This window comes from Sinohyriopsis cumingii, chromosome 2 (genome assembly GCF_028554795.1).
Source record: "Sinohyriopsis cumingii isolate HCF-2022 chromosome 2, ASM2855479v2, whole genome shotgun sequence".
NCBI lineage: Eukaryota > Metazoa > Mollusca > Bivalvia > Unionida > Unionidae > Sinohyriopsis > Sinohyriopsis cumingii.
In genome coordinates, this window is record NC_142962.1 from 84,332,987 (window position 1) to 84,353,373 (window position 20,387).

Below are 20,387 nucleotides of genomic sequence, written 5' to 3' on the forward strand. Positions count from 1 at the left end.
GTGCTAACAGTCACTTGGTTTATAACAAAACTATAATCCAGAAATGTCCATGTCTAAATTCACTAATTCCAAATTAATGTTTCAGTCCAAGGGTAATGTTGGTGAACACATTGTAATTCTAGTGAATAATAATTTAAATAAATAAATCCACCCAAATGAAAACTGAACACAATGATAATTATAGGTTACTGCATTTGTATGGGAAAATATGAATAAGTTTTTTGGATGGAATACTACATGACCTTGGGAGTGCAGTATATCCATCCGACAAAACGAGTTCATATTTTCCCATACAAATGCATTAACCTTTTTATTATATGCTCATTTTTTTATTCTACCTCAGGCTTAATTATATAAACAAAATACACTACAAGAAACAACGTAAGTGAATGTATGCCATATTCCAAACTAAATATACAAGCGCATATTCATCATTACACAACATTATTACCGTGCACATAACTCTGCCCAGATAAATTTAAACTTAGTCGTGCGCTCTACATAACTTTCGAAAGAAAATGGCTTGTCTAGTTAAAATTGAAATTTGGAGTCATATTGTGAATGAATGTGCATTGTAACAACTTTTCCATTTGATCTGGAATGAATAGATCTTGGTATTTTTTTCTATTCTATGAAATTTCGTGATTATGGACTGGATTTGTATGTGACAATTCCACATGAAATACATGGGATTGAAGAAGCTAGGGAGGAGCATGTTGACATCTGCAAATGTGTTTCTGTTTCTGTCATTGAATGTTTAAAATCATAATGTGGGAAAAATATGAAGTCTTTCAATTGCAATTATCAAAATGATGCTATGGAATTTAATGCTTAATTCATTTTGAGTGTAGCAAGGAGGATGTAATTGCACTTATCATCGCAATTACAGTACAATTTTGAAATGTGTAATCAAGATTGAGAACCTATGGCATGGCTCATGTAATTCGGATTTGCAGAACTAAGAAAGTACATTTTGAGGAAATTCAGGATGTAAAACTGTAAGTATATTTTTTTTGCCATTATTATCACCAGCTAAAGAAGACAGTATATGACTTGTCACTTGTATGTTATTTGTAAGGACCTGTTCTTGTATCTGTTGTATACTGTAGCTAGCCTAAATCCGAAACATTGTATCAACGTGGAATGTGCCAAAGCAGCTGGTATGTGGCAGTCCATGAAACATCTGTTTTAGTTCATTCAGAAACAAATTTAAACAACAACAATGTAAAGTGCCTCATACGTGAGTGTACATGATTTGTTTACAGATCAAAAGTACTAGCATCTGCGTCCATTGTTTGTTCATAATAGAAAGTAGTTCCTTTATGCACGTGAATGCTATATGTGCATTGGTGCACGGGTTCAGTATCGGGTAATACTGTACGATTCTGACAATGTAAAGTTAACAGGGGAAAAAATGAGCATATAATAAGACTGATTCTGCTTCATGTTGTTTTTTCTGAAATTACTCTGTTACATAATGGAATATTCCATTCTTTAAGTTTCTAGGGTCCGAATCAAGACTATAAATATGTTTAGCATTAATAATGATTTGAATAGTTAATCCAAAATCATAGATAAATTTCTGGCTGTGTTTTCTGTTGTTTGCAAAATAAATGTTACTAATCTGGAACACCATGAACCTCATTTTGGACAAGGTCAGGTACAAAATACAGATGTATATAACATATAATCATTAAGAAAACCTAACAGATAATATAAATTAAATATTCATAACAGTAGATTATAAAAGTAATTTTGCCAAATGAATATGGTATTTTTATTATCTTTCCAGAGAATCAAAACTGCATTTTGGCTGTGACAGATGTTGTTAATTTCACATTTCCTACTATTAGGCAGGATCCAACATACACATTTTCAGAGACTGCTCTGGCTGCTGAATGGAAAATTGTCAAAATACAGGGCAGGAAACCACTATGGTAAAAATCTTTATTGTACTCACTAATATGTTAAGTATCTGTCCTTCAGGGTGGAGGTGGGGGTTGACAGGACTAATGCATTTTGAAGATTTTGTGGGGTTCTCACACCATGATTTTTTGGAAGAAAACAGCAAAATGTTTCTTCATGTAAGGTTTCCTTCATTTTGTTTAGATAACTCATTTCATTCATATTATGGTATTATGTGATATTACTTTATCTAGTTTCATTTTGTAATATTTCTTTCCATTGGCCATATTATGGTATTAGCATTCCTTAAATTCTTTTGAACAATGTTCCTATCTCAGAAGCCTCTGTAATGTTCTTTGGTCATCCTGAAGTGTAAATTACATTGTCCATTAAAGTACTTAAATTACACCATAGTTTTATTCTTTTTTTGCCAGCACCAAGACACTTACATATTAAAAATCAAAAGTGCTGGTATTTTGACCTATCTTGTCAAAGCACAATCATCTGAAAATGTTTCCTTAGAATACATTCCCTGATCATGCTAGGAAATTAAACTCTGCTACCTCCTAAATCCCTCCCTCCCAAAAGGATGAAAAATATTTTGGGTTGCCACTGTCAATTTACAGAATGATAGAGGAGTGAGGGATAAGGCAGCAAAGGAACTGCCACTCCAGTTTGCTATACCTACTGCTTAGATATATAGGCAGAATCAATCTCAGTCTGAAAGGACAAATGATTATCATCAAAGAGATAAAAGGCCAAATACTTACCAGGAACAGCATTAGTGTTGACCTCAATCAAATTTCTGGTCCATTGAAAGGCATGTAACTCATTAAAGTGCATGCTGAAGCCCAGGCTATTTCCAGCTCAGATCCAATGGTTCTGTGGTCCTAATCACACAGCCAGGCTTTGTGCCTATGAATAGGCTGCTGTCAGCAGGCAAGCAAAGAGACATCATACATTTCCTCTCTTTGATAGATGTGTCAAGAGAAGCAACCATGCAAGCCTCTACCCATGCCCTCAAGCATTACTTGAAGCACATCAAGAAAAGTAATGGAACAAGAAAGCAACTAATTCTCCCGGTGAAGGCCAGGAGAGAGGAATATCTCCCATCAAACCCTGTCATCATGGCTGAAGTGGGCATACTCTGAAGTCTGAAAAGATCAGAGTTGTAGCATGAAGATTTTAGCTCATGAAATTAGATTGATTTCTGCTAGCCTCAATTTCAAATGCAACATTTCAATCTGAGATGTACTAGAAGATGTTGTCTGGCATACTGAGCCAACCTACTCGAGTTTTTCTGGCCTGGATTTCACTTCACTGAGATAAGATTTTAATCTGGTGGGTTAAGTGGCTGTTGCCTAGATGACAACCAGACCCAGCTGATATCAGCACAACCTCTTCACTAATTTAGTGCTTTTGTTGGATTCATCTGTAAAATTTATCAGCAAGAAGAGTTCATTAATTTTCTTCTTAACTAGGTATAGTTGTCACAGATAATTGACCATCAGTTGTGCTGTTCTAAAGCTAGGAGAGCATGCCATCATTCTTGCAGGGATTCCAGCCTTTCTTTTCTCTGTGGATCCCCATGGTAGAGGTAGGATGCTCAGCATTCCCTCCTCCTTTGCCTATTCTCCTCACATAACATGATCTGGGAATGTATTCAAAGCAGAAAGCAATTTTTTTTGGTAAATTATGTTTCTCAGAGAATACTTATCCAATCATATTACACTAAAACCCTCCTAATCTCAATGCTAATGCAAGCAGCCTACCTTGCTGTATTGCTCAAAATGGCACCTTCTGGCAGTGGTCAAGGAGAGGTAATGGGTAAGAGTTTCTTCTCCATTGTCTATATAACATAGAAGCAGAAAAGACACATTTTTCATCTTTTGAGAAGGGTTGGATTCAGGAGGTAGAGCTTATTTTCTTAACATTAATGTGATTGGGTACGTATTCATGGAGAAGCGTAATTTACTACCAAGCTAAGTTTTATTTGGTAAATGCTTTTCAGTATTTGAATGTTTATGAAAATATCATTTTTGTTAACCGTACATATGTGGCATATTACAATTTTGTATATAATTTGTAACCTTATGTGTTCTTAATTTTGCCAGATAAGAAAGTCTTTGTGGAAGCATTTATTTCAAGAACATGACTCCTTCTCAATCATATATTCATGGCATTTTTATTTCTACTCAACATTTACAGGTGTCTGTTGTTTAGAATGATTAGTGAGAGCGATAAAAGTGTACTGATTTATAATAGTCAGCCAGTTAAGCTGCCATTGTAAGAGCATCCATAATAAAACAAACTGCATGTTTGGGTCTTATAGACAGGACCAGTCTTTTGTTAATAACAATAATACAGTGTGACCCCGCTATAGCACACTCCATTATGACGTGAATTCGGATATAACGCGGTTGTGGCGTGGCTCCCGAAATTTCATATACATGTATTTTTCTTGTGCACAAACAAAAAAAATCTTAAAATGTATGAAAAAAAATGTAAAAGTTGCTTATCATTTTGGGCAAGAGATTGCATATGAATAATACAAGACGATAGTGGCTTGGCTCCGGGAATTTTATATGTATTTTTACTTACACGAAAAAGTATTTTTTTTCTTCTTAAAAGTAAGAAGAAGAAAAAAATGCATAAAAAGTTTATTCTGGGATTGCATAGGTCTTCGCCAATGTCGCAAACTTGGATGGTTTTGCCTTATTGGCTGCAAAACATACCATATGGCTTTTTTATTTATTGGTGACATTGTTGGCTATTTAAACTTTTATATACAACCATTGGTTTGGAGTGCAGAAATTCAGAGGCCCCATGAAGGGAAGCCACAAACTGGATATAAAATGCACTGAAATTTATTTATTGTTACATAAACAAATTCTTTGTCCATACTGACAAACCATCTAAACAGTGCATTGTTATATCATAATCTGCTTATCTTGACATCTAGCATGAGTTCTGTATGTTGTGAAATATCCGCGTTTTTTGTTGTTGACATTTCTGGTAATGGAGATCAACCGGACGAGGCATTGTCTTGTAATCTATCTTTCATCCGATTTTTGGCCGCTCGCTAGTAGTTAATATATTTACAAAGACTGACATTTGTATGTGGATGGTAAGTAAGATTCCTCTTCTTTTCACTCAGAATTAAATCCTTCAGAACACTCACATTTTCTGTAAAAATCCTTGTCATCAGAACACCTGCGTCTCTATCATCTGTTGACCCTTTGTTAATTTTCAGATGCATGCTTGGAAGGCATCACGCTGCTACCACAAATGTAAAAAAAAATTTTAAAAAAATACATCTTACTTATTGGTTTATTCAATAGGCATGGAGGGACAGTAACTAGAATAGTCTAAATGATGGCCAATTCCTTTTTAAAAATGTACCCAGATAAAATAGTTTGCTGAAATTTCAAAGGAAACAGATTACCTTTGAAACACCAACTGTTATGAAAACATACTCAGTAAATGGAAAAAATGCCAGTCTCAATCATGCAATACAGTTATTTGATGTTGCCACCACAACAAGAAATTGGCATTTGTTTGGTTCTCCAAAGCTGTCCTTTAGTGGTGACTTCAATAGCGCATGCACCCTTCATCACAGAAAGCTGACTACAATCTTTCAACAACAGCAAAGAACTTTTCTTCAAAGGAAGTCAGTACCAAACTTAAATAAAAGGGATGGAATCTGATGGATTTTTGCTTTCTCCAATGTGACTGGAACACGTTAACTATGCTGTGAAAGCTTTCTTTTTGTAGGGAAAAAGTTTATGCTTACGAACACTACCAACGGTGGCTTAAAACACAAACTTTTACCAACTTGGAATGTACTTTAAAGTAAATATGTTTCGTCATTCGTTACATGATTGTGTTATGTTTTTCCACTGAATTCAGACTAATATGACCTGTTACAAAATTAATGAATATTTTAAAGCTGTGTGTGTGCATATTTTCGATGGAATCACTTGTATTGTGGATTCAATGTATATGATGAGGTTCGCAGGTGAGTACACGGTGTTCATACTCTAGTCATGCTATACATTATACATTTATATATAAACAGGATTCACATATATGTACCAATTCATGGTTCTCTAAATAAAGTAAACTATTATATTATGTCTTCTCTGTTTTCACTACAGGTGTATTTCTCATTTAATATGCATCAATTTAAGATGGTAACTCTACCAATGAAGCACGTATTTTACTGTCCGCATTTATTACCCCCCCCCCCCCCGCCACACAATTTTTTGTTGTTGGGGGGGATGCATTTTCTTCAGCTAACTGACTTAGTTGCATATAACACGGTTCGGTATATAACGCGGTCGGGTTTTATGGTTCCCAACTACCGGTACCGTGTTATAGCGGGGTCTCACTGTAATAATAAAAATAATAATAATAAATTCTTTATTGAATGTCAGTTATTTATACATTGTTTGTCACTGTTGCATTGCTTACCTTTCCAGGACAGAAATTACCTTTGTTCACATAAGAAAACTCCATCATCCCATTAGATGGAAAGTTTCAAAAAGTCATGTGTGTCCCACCGAGCATATTGGCCCATGTGCAGTGGATGTCTTTCTTGTGGATGCCATTTGGATTCAGTTGAAGTGAATTATGTTGTAGGGAAAATGTGCCATTTCTTGTATCCAAAACTTGATCTGTTTTACTGTATTGCTAGAGTGTTCACAACCTAAGTAAATTGTCGAGTTAGTCAATGAATAAGCTCTGTTATGAGTTTGAGACATTTTTGTGTCTTTTTTATGTCAGTACCTTTTTATGTTACCTTTCCTCTTTGGCAGCTAAGGGTAGATTAGATCATAACAGTTCCAGTATGGATCATTATAACAGGAGGTTGCAGGTTCAGGTTTCAGTAGGCATTTTGTTTTTAATTTTTAGCGTTCTCTTTTCGGTTGCTTTAATGCAGTACGCAACTGGTGTCAGTGTATCTGTATTTTTTCTGTCGGTAAGGAGAACTAAGTGCATGAAGCAAACATTTCAATCTGGCTGAAGACTGCCAGTAACCCAACCCCCAACCCCAGACACTATTAGCATTTCTGCCAACACAGTCTAAGTTGATAAAAATTCCTCTTGGCTGATTCCCAGAATGCAGAATGCTATCCTGTTCAGGAGAAATATTCAGCAGTCAAGACTCTTGGGGTTCTCACATAGTTCCATCCATGCTGCTACCTTGATATTGCGATCCAGTCTTTACAGCTTTACCCTAGAGGTCAGTATTGACATGGTTTGCTTGCCCATTTGGTCCCTTGATGGATGTACTGGTAATACACACACACCCCAGTACTGGCTACAGTGATCTTCCAGTTCTGAACATCAGACATCAATCAGCAACAGACTACTCCATCTCCAGAACAACTTTGACTTCCACCAGTGAATTCCAGGACATGACAGAGATTTGTTTTCTCTTCATGCCTGCCATCTTGAAGAATCATCAATCCATTCTCAGACTGCAACCACTTTGCTCCAACCTTATCATAACAGATAGAAGAGGTCATTAAACAGACTGCAAAAGTGGCAAACCACATGCAGACCAAGTGACCTAGCATCCTTCCTTCCCTCTTTTCCAAGATCGATTAGAGGAACAGGAAGGATTCACCCCCTTCCCAAATGGCATGCCAAATTTGGAAACTGCCCTCAAATCCATTTACTCAATGAGAGAACAGTTTCCAAGTGTCACAGTTGACAAGACAGAGGGAGACAATGATCACTTGTGAATCAGTCTCGCCCTTGCAGTCTACATGTAACTGAAAATAATGTCATTCTCATGCAAATTGCAAATTGTCACAGGTGACCACCAGATTACATTTAGTTCCCTTCCACCATTTACTTTGTAACATGAACCAGTATTTAACCAGTAATCCAGGATCTTCAAGAAAGTAATTCAAGACTACTGCCAGTACGATAGTGAGACTGGTCACATTATTGATGTTTGTCATCATGGGAAGACTATCTCATGCAATGCATATGGAATTCTTGGGCACAAATTAAAACTGTCCCTTAGAGACAGTGCCACCAGATTAGGTGAATGGCAAAGAGGAGAATACCATCTCATGTTTGTGTACAACAAAGAACAGTAAACTGAGCTTGAATAAAAATGCATATGGCAAAATTCTTAATGCAAACAAAAATTATGTGCTCTCAGATCTGTGTGAAGCATGTAATAACTTCAAATGTGTATATACTTTCATATCTAATACAAGATTAAAAGCTGTCATATGTTAACCATGGCCAACTAAATTCATACAGTAAAAAGAATCTGGAACTGGTCATTTTGAAGATACTGATAATTGTCAACTTGACCATACTTATAAAATATGCAACTCCCTTGATCTTGTTGATGCCACTTTGACACATGATAATCTCAGTGTTAATGCTTATGGCAAAAGGAGAGGAATTCTTATCAATATTGCAGACTGCATAAAATGTAAAAAGAGAAATGATTTTGAAACCAATATGATTGAAAGCATATGGACAGAAGTAAACTTGACACAAAGCCTATTCTTATATGCTCTGCCTATAGGACCCCAAATTTTAAAGTAGAGTCGATTGACATATTTGAAAATCAAGTATAAAATGTTGTTTGTGTACATGATTATGAAACAATAATAAGTTGTGGTTTTAGTATAGACATCATTAAAAAGAAACCTCAGAAGTGGTTACTGTTTCCAAACTGGGAACTTCATTCAGGTCATTGGCAGTCCATCTAGAATCATGAAAGAAAGTTCAACATTAATTGACCATATATACATAAATAAAGTAGAAAATATAAGTGAAATTTGTGTATCTGCATTTGCAGTAAGTGACCACTAACCCATATGTATCACTTGACATTTGCCTAAACTTGCTATTAACCAACATCATGAAATAAAATAGAGATTTTCACAAGTTTAATTAAGACAACTTCCATAATTAAATGAATTTTGATGCCTTTTCATGATACAGCAAATATTCCAAATGTCACTACTGTTCCAACCAATCCTTATTTTGAATTTTCCATAGTTAATGTAAGTGAATATGATGTATATTGTATCCTTATGACACTGAACATTAAAAAATCCACTGGACTTGATGAAATACTCCCAATGGCCCTAACATTTGCTGCACCAGTAATAACTCAGTCTGTAGCTAGCCACATTAACAAGAGTATCCAGCCTGGTGTTTTCCCAGATAAATCGAAATTAGCGAAAGTAACCCCAGTGCATAAGAAAGGCTCTATGTTCGACCTAGGAAACAACAGACTTATTTATATTATCCCCACATTATCAAAACTTTTTGAGAAACTGATTGCTAAGCAAGTATATCATGATTTTTAAAACATTCTCACCCATTGCTATTCTTATTTTCATAAATGTTCTTCCTCTATGGACAAAGCACTCAAACACAGACTTATTTGCAGATGATGGTACTATAACAGCTTCAGGTAGCAATATAATTACTGCTGAAGCTGTACTAGATTCTAACACAAGAAATACTGAGATGTAGTGAGAACAAAATAAAATGGTTATAAATGAAACAAACACAAAATTTATGGCAATGGCCTCATGAAAGAAACATACCACTTGTGAAAAACTGCTAAATCTGACAATTAATAGGCAACTCATTGAAAATGTTAAGGAAGAAGAACTGTTAGGAGTGATTGTAGAAAATGACTTAAAGTGGGACAGACATATTGACTATGTCTGTTGATCTCTATCAAGCAGACTAACATTACTAAGTAAAATTAAGATATTTCTACCCATGCAAACTAGAATAATGTATTACAATGCCTACATTGTACCAGTTATTGACTATTGTTTGACAATATGGGGAAACTGCCTCCAGAGTCATTTAGAAAGAATTTATACTGGATGCTCCTTTTGACAAACCATTCCATTGTTATGGATAACTGTATTATGTATTAATTTATACATTAGTTTTTTTTAAAGTCATTTGGTTTGATGACAATATTGTTATGATTTGTAATTATAACACTATAAAGCACACTTTTAAGCTTAGATTACATCGCATGCATAGTGTACATGTACAATACATGTAGAACATCATTTATAAATCAAGGCAGATTAACCAGGTCAAGTTAACAACTATTCAGTCAAGTAAGCTACATATTAATTTGAATGGAGGTCATGAAAACAACACATAAAACTAGAAGTGCATTTCTCCTGTACAGATATCATGCATGCCCTAGTTGTTGATTGGCTTAATAATTTGGGAAGGTCCACACATGACTGTTAAGTATTTCACAATTTAAGGATTTTAATCTCGATAATCTTTTTAGTGATTCAGATTTTGTTGATTTGGTGCTCACATAGAGACTATATAAAAGAATTAAAGTACCATATTAGGATTCTACATTTGTACTCAGCTTTCATAAGAGTCATTGAAAAGAAATCAAATTTATTTGTAATTTGTTTATTGAATTAACAGTGAGGAAAACATACATTATAAATAGACAGTACTTTGCTGAACTATTGGGAAATTATTCAAGAATTTTGAATATTGAAATAATTCTGTTGGATCATGTGAAATTTTTAAGGATTTGAGTGATATTCTACCTTCATGTGATTACTTTGAAGTAAAACTTTGTAATCTAGAACTGTGATTCATCAGTGGTGCTGGCATAATAGCACATAAACACATTAGAACCTTCATTCGGAATACCTTTAGATAGATTCTGAGTTGATGCGGCATTTGTAGTACAGTTTAGGATAACATTCTTGGAATTCATACATTGTAAGTTATTTTAAATTCTTTCAGTTTGATTTTATATTTTGGGGAAAAATGAATTTATATTTTAGAAACTTGAATGCTTGTTGGGTTTTTCTTGCCTTGTTACTTAGTTTAAACCCCTAGATGTAACACCAGAACTGAAATGGCTTCAAATAAATGACAGAATTAGCTTTCAAAAGGCAGTAATTGTCTGTAAAAGAAAATACTGTAATATGTCCAAGTATATGAAAGAACTATTTGATGAAATTCAAGGACCATATGCTTTATGGTTGACCTTACATGGCCATTTGAACGTAACAAAACCCGAGACTGAACAATTTTTGATGTAGTCTTAAATATTCTGGAACAAAGTTATGGAATTCTTTGCCCACAGTAGTTATATCAGCCTCTTCAGTTGAAAGTTTTAAAGAAAAATACCTCAAATACTTTAAACTTGATATTTTTAATTGATTTCTTTCATGTAATTATATCTTATACAATCTTCTGTTTCTACTCTAACTGTCTTGTCTCTATGCATGCTAATCTGTTATTTGTTTTAATATAATTGGTATGTCCAAAGTAATGTTAAGTCATATCACATGATAATTTCGTTTTTTTAAATGTTGTAACTTTCCTTATCATTAACATTTTGTTAGATAGATTCTTGCATGTGGACTATTAGAAAGTTTGCAGAGGGCCTCAAGGGAGACAAAATATATCTGTTTTATAATTGAGCTATGATTATTATTGTCAAGTGCTCCATTTGCAACAGATGTCTCAAGAGACCCATTAAAAGTAAATGTTCTACAGCAAGAAATAAATAAAATGGACAGCAGGCATTGTTGACAACATCAACACGCCATGCTTTTTCATCCAGTGCACATCTTTTCCCCAAGGCCATTTGCAAGCTTCATCCTGTCATAAATCTTGACTTTCTCAATCAATTCATACATGCATGATGGTTCACAATGGAGACTGGGATTGGTTCTCACTCGGAAGACCACTCAGAAATGGATTTTGCAATCACCTGGGCCTTCAAGATGTATATCTCATATTTCCATCCATACGTCTGCCTAGAAATTCCTGAGGATCATGAGACGGTATACTAGTTAAAGGGCACACAGTTTAGCTGAATATCAGTCCCAGGGTCTTCATGAGAATTATGGATAGAGTTGTGTTGCATTTATGATCTACCTCCATATCTGTAACTTCCAACTACCTGCACATTCTACAAATATTCCTTTGTTTCATGTTTGCTTTGTATTGGATTCCTTATCAAATAAGGACAGTCTATTCTTATCCATTCCCAGCAGTTCACATACTTGGGTATGGAGTTCAAAATTGATTTTATGTACAGTATATACAGTAATACAACATGATGTGATAAATCTGGCTTGACACTAAATAATTAAGTTATTCTAAAAATATCAAGTATAAAACCTGGAACATATGCACAGGCATCTGTAAACACATAAACATTTATATAAAATATCATTCTGCTTTGAGAAATTCAACTGTGAAAATGATGTAAAAGTACAGAAAAGCAGATGGTATTAACATTATTAGGACTGTTCAGTTGTCTTAAGATTTCAATAGTGGATCTCCTCATCCTTTCCCATTGACAACCAACCTTGAACCAAGTGATTCCAGTTGCTTGGTAAACCACTGAAAATTATGATTTGCATATATGTCAGTGTATCAGACTGTGGTGCCCACATCATGAAGTTAGTGGGGTTTAGCTCATTCAGACCATACTGACTGTTTTTCTATAATGGCAGAAGACACTCTTATGAAAAAATGTAGTAGCACCCTATCTTTAAATGCTGCTGTCATCAATAACATCAAAGGCAGAGGGAAAGAAACCCACAGACCTCTAACTTCAGGTTTGGAATTTTTTCAGGTGTCATCATCAACAAATTCATATAAAAGTCCACAATATCTTAATAGACTAACTGTCATGATGGAACTGGCAAATTTATACCAAAGGATCTATTCACTAATTTGTGTTCAGTTGAATCTGCACCCATTGGGGTCAATCCCTCATTAATGTATTTTGCAAAAAGATGGACTACAAAGCTACTGACTGTTGTCTCTCTAGTCACAGATTAGAAAGGTTTTGCAATTGAAGCTCTTTCTATGGTGTTACTGGGTACAAAAGTTGCAAACAATAACATCCAACACAAAGTAGACTCCTATCCAATTTTTAATGTTCACCCAAGCAAGGGCTCAAGATGACTGCCCTTTACACAGAACAGATTGGTAGTTTTACACCAGGGCCATAGTTGATCAAAACTACAGAATGGAGACAAAGTCAGGGTTCATTAACAGTACATAAATTCTTGCTTTTACAGTGATGACAAATACAGACTCCAAGTCCTATGGGTCAGAATCTTTATCAGTATCAGATGTGTGAACTATGTAGAATTTGTTTCTAACATTACCATATCTGACTGCTTAAAATCCTTTTAACTAAAACTACCATATACACCCATGTCTCTTGTCTTAATGATAATCAATATCTATACAATAAATTGGAGGGAAATGTTAAGCATTAATATGATGGCAACACCTGGACTGGAATGCTGATGATTGCCTAAGTTGAATAAATCATGGATCAGTGAAGGTAATGTATCTACAGCTATATTTGCCCCTTGGTTATCACCCACATTAGTATCAGCCTCAGTGGTGCAATTATTATCAGCAAAGGAACAGGAGACTAAACTTTAGGTAATAACCAAACCACACAGTTCTAGAAACAATGCAATGAAAAGGGAGAGAAAGCCTGGATTCTCCCCCACCAAGTCTTCCAGTCCACAGCAAAGACTATCCATGAAATTTCGTTTAATTTGCTTTATGAGATATACCTACAACTTTGCATTTTGAGATCATAACTGTTGATAACCTTTATTTGATGTTGCATTGATTTCTTATTATATATCCACCTGTAGTATAAACAGTCAAAAATGTGAATTATTTAAAGGGAAATTCTCAGTGATGAAGAAGCTATTTTCAACCCATTTGAGAAACTTGTCATAAAAGGTGTTCATGACAAAATATTAATGTTTTCTTTGTTTTGCTGTATTGTGTTCTTGTGGAAAGATTCTCCCATTAATACCTCCTAATATGTAGCTCACATCAACCTTAATGTATCTGCATTTTGACTTGGTGTGACAAGATTCTAATATACAAAGATAATAATTTTTTTTTAAGTTGCAACATTAAGTATCTTTTATTATAAGAGTACACACATGGCTTATAACAATAGTACCTCAGCACTCAATAATCGTGTTTAGAATCACTATAATAGGATTGTAAAAAAAGTTCTAAATGTATTGATTAGTCATTAATAGTATTAAAGGTACACTTTATTCTCTATAAGTTCTGCCTATAAGCTAATCAAGTTACACACACCTTTCTGATCATTTACTTCAGTAGATTATGTAAATTATTGTTATATTGAGAAATGAATTATTTTGAATATTTAATTTTTGTTTATTGCAAGGTATGAATATAGTGTTGGATACAGTATTTACAGTACACCAAAAGGAGTTTTTAATGAAGCAACAGAGAACATTTGGTTTGATGCTGGACAAAGAATGCGCATGATATTTAGTCTTCCAAAAGGTCAGACAACCATTATTTTTCTTCTTCTTCTTCTTCTTCTTCTTATTATTATTATTATTATTATTATAATCTCTACTGGTCATAAACCAGAAGAGCTTATGGGATGGCCAGTTGTCTGTCAGCTGTCCTTGGCTGTCCATAGTCCATTTGACCACAAGTTTGTCATTGCTACTCTTGCTAAGCTACTGTATTGCCATAATACTTTCCATACATCCCAAGGTCTGGTTGGTCATAAATGAAAATGGTGCAAATCTAACATCCAGTATGGCTGCCTAGACATGTAGCTAGCAAATGTTGTTATTGCTACTCTTCCCAAATAGATGGTCTAGTTTGTACAAATATAAATGGTGCCAATCTGACATTGAACATATGTCCATCATTGTAGTCATCTTGAAAATCTTGTTATTATTATTCTTCTGAACAAAAGTTATATCAGCAGGGAAGATTTCTTATGATGTTTTGTTGGTCATACATGAAAATGGTACCACTTGGAGATCTTATATGGTTGCCATTGGCCATCTTAAAGATCTTGTTCTTACTATTCCTCTTGAATGACTGGTCAAATGATCTTTTCACTACAAGACTTCTTATGGTGTATAGTTGGTCCTAAATGAAAATGGTGCCAATTTTAAATCTAACTTTGCTGCCCTGGCAGCCATCTTGAAAGTCTTGTTATTACAACTTTTTCTGAATGGAGAGTCATGTTGACATGAGCTTTTCACCAGATTACATATTATGATGACCAGATGGTCCTAATAAACTTAGTTTCAATCTGCTCTCCAACATGACCACGAAGCAGTCATCTAGAAAATCCTGTTATCACTAATTCTGATGATAAGAAAGTCATGTCAAAATGGATTTTTCACCTAAAGACTTCTTATGATGTCTTATTGAGCCCTAATGATAATGGAGCTGATCTTACTTCCAATATGGTTTCCACTGTGGCCATCTTGAAAATCTTGTTACTTCTGTCCCTTCTAAATGGATGGTCATATGGACATGGGTTTCCCAAATAGCCCTGTTGTGATATCTAGCTGGACTTGAATCAAAATAGTGTTGATCTTACATAAAAAACAACTTCCATAACATCTATCTTGTTAACCTTTTTATTGTTACTTCTCCTCAATGTAAAGTCTTATCAACATTAGATTTTCACCAGAAGACTTCATTTGATATCTAGTTGGTTCTAAATCGAAAGAGTGCTGATCTGACCTCCAACATGATTGCCATGGTTATATCAACATAAATTTTTACCAATAGACTTCTCATTATGTTTTCCTGGTTCTAAATGAAATGGTGCATATTTTGACATCCAATATGGCCATCATAGTAGACATCCTGAAAATCTAGTTATCTCTGCTGCTCCTGAATGGATGACAAGAAGAAGCAGCTTCAATTCCTGGAAATTCATTTCAGTCAGTAGACCTGGGACTCTTGTTATCAGTATAATTCTTCTTCTTCTGATGATGATGATGATAATGATGATGAAGATTATTATTATTATTATTATTATAAGCCTAGTCAATTTGTGCACTGTTACTTATCATTTACTCTTTTTTCCATTTTTGACGAAAGGAAAACAACTGGTATACGAAAGCAAATACTCCTTCTTTGTTCGTGCCTGGTATAATTCCACTACCTATGCAGTATTTCAAAGCCCTGGTCTAATTGTGAGAAACAGGCCACCACAAACAACCAACAAATTGGGAAAGGCTGTGAGTATAAATCTGAAAATGAAAAAACATTATCAAAAGAAAAGAAAACCCCAGAATTATAATATTTTCATAAATTTGTACAGTACAGCACAGTTCATAAGGATTTTTCAAAGGAGTGGAGAGGATTAAGGAATAAAAACTCTGCCATCTCTCCATACATCCTGCTGGAGTTGCCTCATTCACTCATGGAGAATAACTCTATACACCATGTTTTCTTGCAGAGTTGCTGCAGAAAACCACCTCAGAGTTGACATGGTCTCAATAATATTGGTGTGGTTTGCTGTTTATGACCCCTGCAAGCATGCTCTAAAGAGGTTCATAGAGAGAGAGAGAGAAGCACTGATTTATCTATATTGTTATCTCTTTCAGGAGCAATTTGCTTGCTTTCTGATACTGAAAAAAATGGAATAATTTAGCTAATTATAATATTTCCTAGTTCTAATGAAGATAATTAATTGACATAATGCCAAATCAAATTTTAGATAATGACAACATAATGACAATGCCTTGTATTTTAATACTACATTTTACTCATGGAATCTTATTATTATTTTTCCCATGTTATTAGAATGTACTTATAGGCTACTGTATTTGTATGGGAAAATATGAACGAGTTTTTTTGGATGTAAATACTGCGCTCCCAAAGACCTTGGGAGTGCAGTATATTCATCTGACAAAACGGTTCATATTTTCCCATACAAATGCATTAACCTTTTTATTATATGCTAAATTTTTAAAATTCTTTCTAATGCTTAATTATTTTAACAAATACACAACAAGAAACAAAATAACTGAATGTATGCCATATTCCAAACTAAATACACAAGCGCAGATTCATCATTACACAATTGTTGTTGTTGTTGTTGTTCTAGGGTTTAACGCCATTTTTCAGCACAAGATAGGCCATATATGGCGGCCAGTATAACTGGTGGAGGAAGAACCCTGGAAAACCCAGGAAAGAACCACCGACCCACGAGAAGCTACTGGCAGGCTTTCCCACGTACCCACGTTAGCCGAGCCTTGGACTCGAACATACGCAGACAGAGGTGAGATGGCAGTGATCCAGAACGGTGAGCGCTTTAGACCACTCGGCCACTCGGGGCCCCTCATCATTACACAATAACAACATTATTAATGCACACGTAACTCCGCCCATATAAATTTGAACTTAGTCACATGCTCGACATAACTTTCAAAAGAAAATGGTGCGTCTAGTTAAAATTGAAATTTGGAGCTATATTGTGAATGAATGTGCATTGCAGCAACTTTTCCATTTGATCTGGAATTAATAGATCTTGGTATTTTTTTTTATACTATGAAATTTCGTGATTATGGACTGGATTTATATGTGACAATTCCACATGAAATACATGAGATTGAAGAAGCTAAGGAGAAGCGTGTTGATATCTGCAAATGTGTTTCTGTTTCTGTCATTGAGTGTTTGAAATCATAATATGGGAAAAATTTGAAGTCTTTCAATTGCAATTATCAAAAAGACGTGATGGAATTTAATGCTTATTTCATTTCAACTGCAGTAAGGAGGATGTAATTGCATTTATATTCGAAATTACAGTACAATTTTGAAATGTGTAATCAAAATTGAGAACCTGTGACATGGCTAATGTAATTTGGATTTACAGAACTAAGAAAGCAAATTTTGAGGAAATTCAGGATGAAAAACTGTAAGTGTATTTTTTGCCATTATTATCACCAGCTAAAGAAGACAGTTTATGTCTTGACACTTGTATGAGATTTGTAAGGACAGTTTCTTGCATCTGTTGTATAGGCAGCCTAAATCCAAAACATTGTATCAAAAAGTTAACACGGAATGTGCTGAAGCAACTGGTATGTGGCAGTCCATGAAACAATTGCTTTACTTCATTCAGAAACAAATTTAAACAGCCACAGCATAAAATGCCTACTATGCGAGTGCACATGATTTGTTTACAAATCAAAAGCACTGGTGTCTGCATACATTGTTTGTTTACAATTGAACGTAGTTCCTTTATGCACATGAATGGAATATGAAGGTATGCAGTGTCATAAAATACCAAACAATTCTGACCATGTAAAGATAACAGTGAAAAAAATTAGCATATAATAAAGATGCATTCATAACCTTATTTCTATTGCAGTTCATGCAATATACTTTGTTAATTATCATGTCAAAGTCAGTGATATTGCACTCTCTGCAGTGAAAGAATGATAAAGGTAAACACAAAAAGAATTTAGAACAAAATTGCATTCATATCTGGTTATAGTGAAACAATATCAAACAAGTTCTGATAGTTAGCCCATGCAGGAGTTGTCATTAATGTAATGTACAATTTCTTCTGACATCCAATCACATGATTATAGAGGGGTAATTAAAATCTGAGAAAGTATAGTTCTGGTGCTCGCTGCATGAAACTACAACAACAAAACATATTCTTGAAAGCTAACTAACTATACACAGTGTAACCTCACTATAATACAATTGTTGGGGTCCAAAAATATGGACTGTGCTATGTACCAAGCTATGTTATAACCAACCGGGTCAGTTAGCTGAAGAGAATGATGAATTACCCTCTACAAAAAAGTGAATGGGATACAAGTGGACTTATTGACATGGCTATCAGCTTGTTCCAGATTAAACAAGTACTTAAAATAGTTATTACATATATAATATTTATTTGTATGTCCACTGAACTTAGACACAAAGACACAGTGATCACATTCAAGAGGGCTCTCAAAACTCACTTATTTTGACTGCAAGAACAAACTTAAAGACCTAATAATGTTTCCTACCTTAAATATTCTCAGCATGTTTTTTAATGTTTTCTAATTTCATGGTGTTTGTTTTTGTAATCATATCATTATATGTTTTTTATCTTATAGGTGTTGTCTAATGTTGTAAAGCACTTAGAGCTTCTAAAGATTAGGTGCTATACAAAGTCCTCATTATTATTATTATTATTATTATATTTGTATCTGCAACATAAGCATACATAGTTTCATACATGTACACACCAATTGAATCTGTTTTTATTCATTATAGTAATTACATAATAAATGTGCATAAATAAGCATTATTTATATAATGAAAAATATCTGCTAGGTCTGTTAAAATCCTGATATGTAATTTCTTGCTAATACTGCACTTTCACACAACTTTATGAAACAGGTGGGTTTTTTATGCACCACTTATATTTGCTCAATATATCCAAAGGGTCTCATTTTTGGCTGACAATAAAATGCATAATTCAGACATTGAGAGTTTCTAAAATAAAACTTGTATTTAGACTTGAAAAGCACATGTACATGGCTGAAAATTCACACAAAAGATCAAAGGTATTGACCTCATAATGCTCTTGTGATGAGAATTCAACAGGTGTGTGTACACTGTAAACTGCCTGAATCCAGTTTGGAAGGAAAATTGTCAAATCTTGAATGTTCAACAAATTTAATGCATTCTGCATGGTTGTATCCACATGTATCCTATTATTTAATCATTTTTGTCAGGAAAAATAGAAAAACAAACTTTTGATCATGATAGGAAAATCTAATCAGTCATATAGAAATAATGTGTCAGTAACCTAATCGGAATGTAGATCTAAGATGTTTAATTATTTCAATACAGTTTCCTGTTTGTGACTATTGAACATTTGGCTATTGAAACCATAAAAAAAAATGTGCAAACCAATTTCTTTGAATTGTATTTAGCCAATTTCTATATCTGGTAAACTGCTTTGCAGCTAAAATGGATTCAGTGGAAGAAATGGCATTGATTTGTCATCTCTTTCTTTCTCACAATCGATCAGTAACATAATAGGTGTCAGATTTACATTTCTCTAACATGGCTTTTGTTATGAGCCTATGCTCTTAAAATAAGTGACAAAAAAGAGTGAAAGACAACAAGCTTTGTAAAATTTAACAAATAATTTTATTTCCCTAAAATACAAAGTTAAAATTAAAATAAACAACTTATGGTATTGTGAATTTAATCCCCAAATAATCCAAGAATTACAGACACAGGTCCTAGTAATTTAAAGTCCTGAATAAAATTCAGTAAAAGTCCAGAAAAAATATCCCACAACTGAAGTCGATGACGTGTCTGTGGTAGCTGTTGAAGTGTTGATGTGTCAACAGTCTATTGTTGAATCACAGAAATATAATTCCGGGTTTGAATATATTATAAATTCCAGTGCATGTCTCAATCCAAGAATTTTATCATAGCACTTTTGTATTTTGAATTGAATAATTTGAACCAAAAAGATTCCAGCCTCAAAATAAATAAAAATACTGGTAACAACATATAAACACAACTTGAAAGTGCTAGATGCTAAAGCACAAATGACCAAGTCTTCACAGTTACAAGATTATGTAGTTCTCTACTTGACATCAGGTTACAATTTGCATTTT

At 34.2% G+C, this 20,387-nt stretch overlaps 1 protein-coding gene across 1 annotated transcript in view; it reads left to right on the forward strand.

Annotated features, from left to right (window-relative positions):
• The window catches only part of LOC149805301 (uncharacterized), a 384,402-nt gene that overhangs the window by 307,998 nt on the left and 56,017 nt on the right, over window positions 1–20,387 (forward strand). The window contains exons 44-46 of the mRNA XM_089949218.1: window positions 1,793–1,937; window positions 14,150–14,271; window positions 15,847–15,986. Coding sequence (XP_089805344.1) covers window positions 1,793–1,937; window positions 14,150–14,271; window positions 15,847–15,986 — 407 coding nt within the window. The remainder of the gene's footprint in view (window positions 1–1,792; window positions 1,938–14,149; window positions 14,272–15,846; window positions 15,987–20,387) is intronic.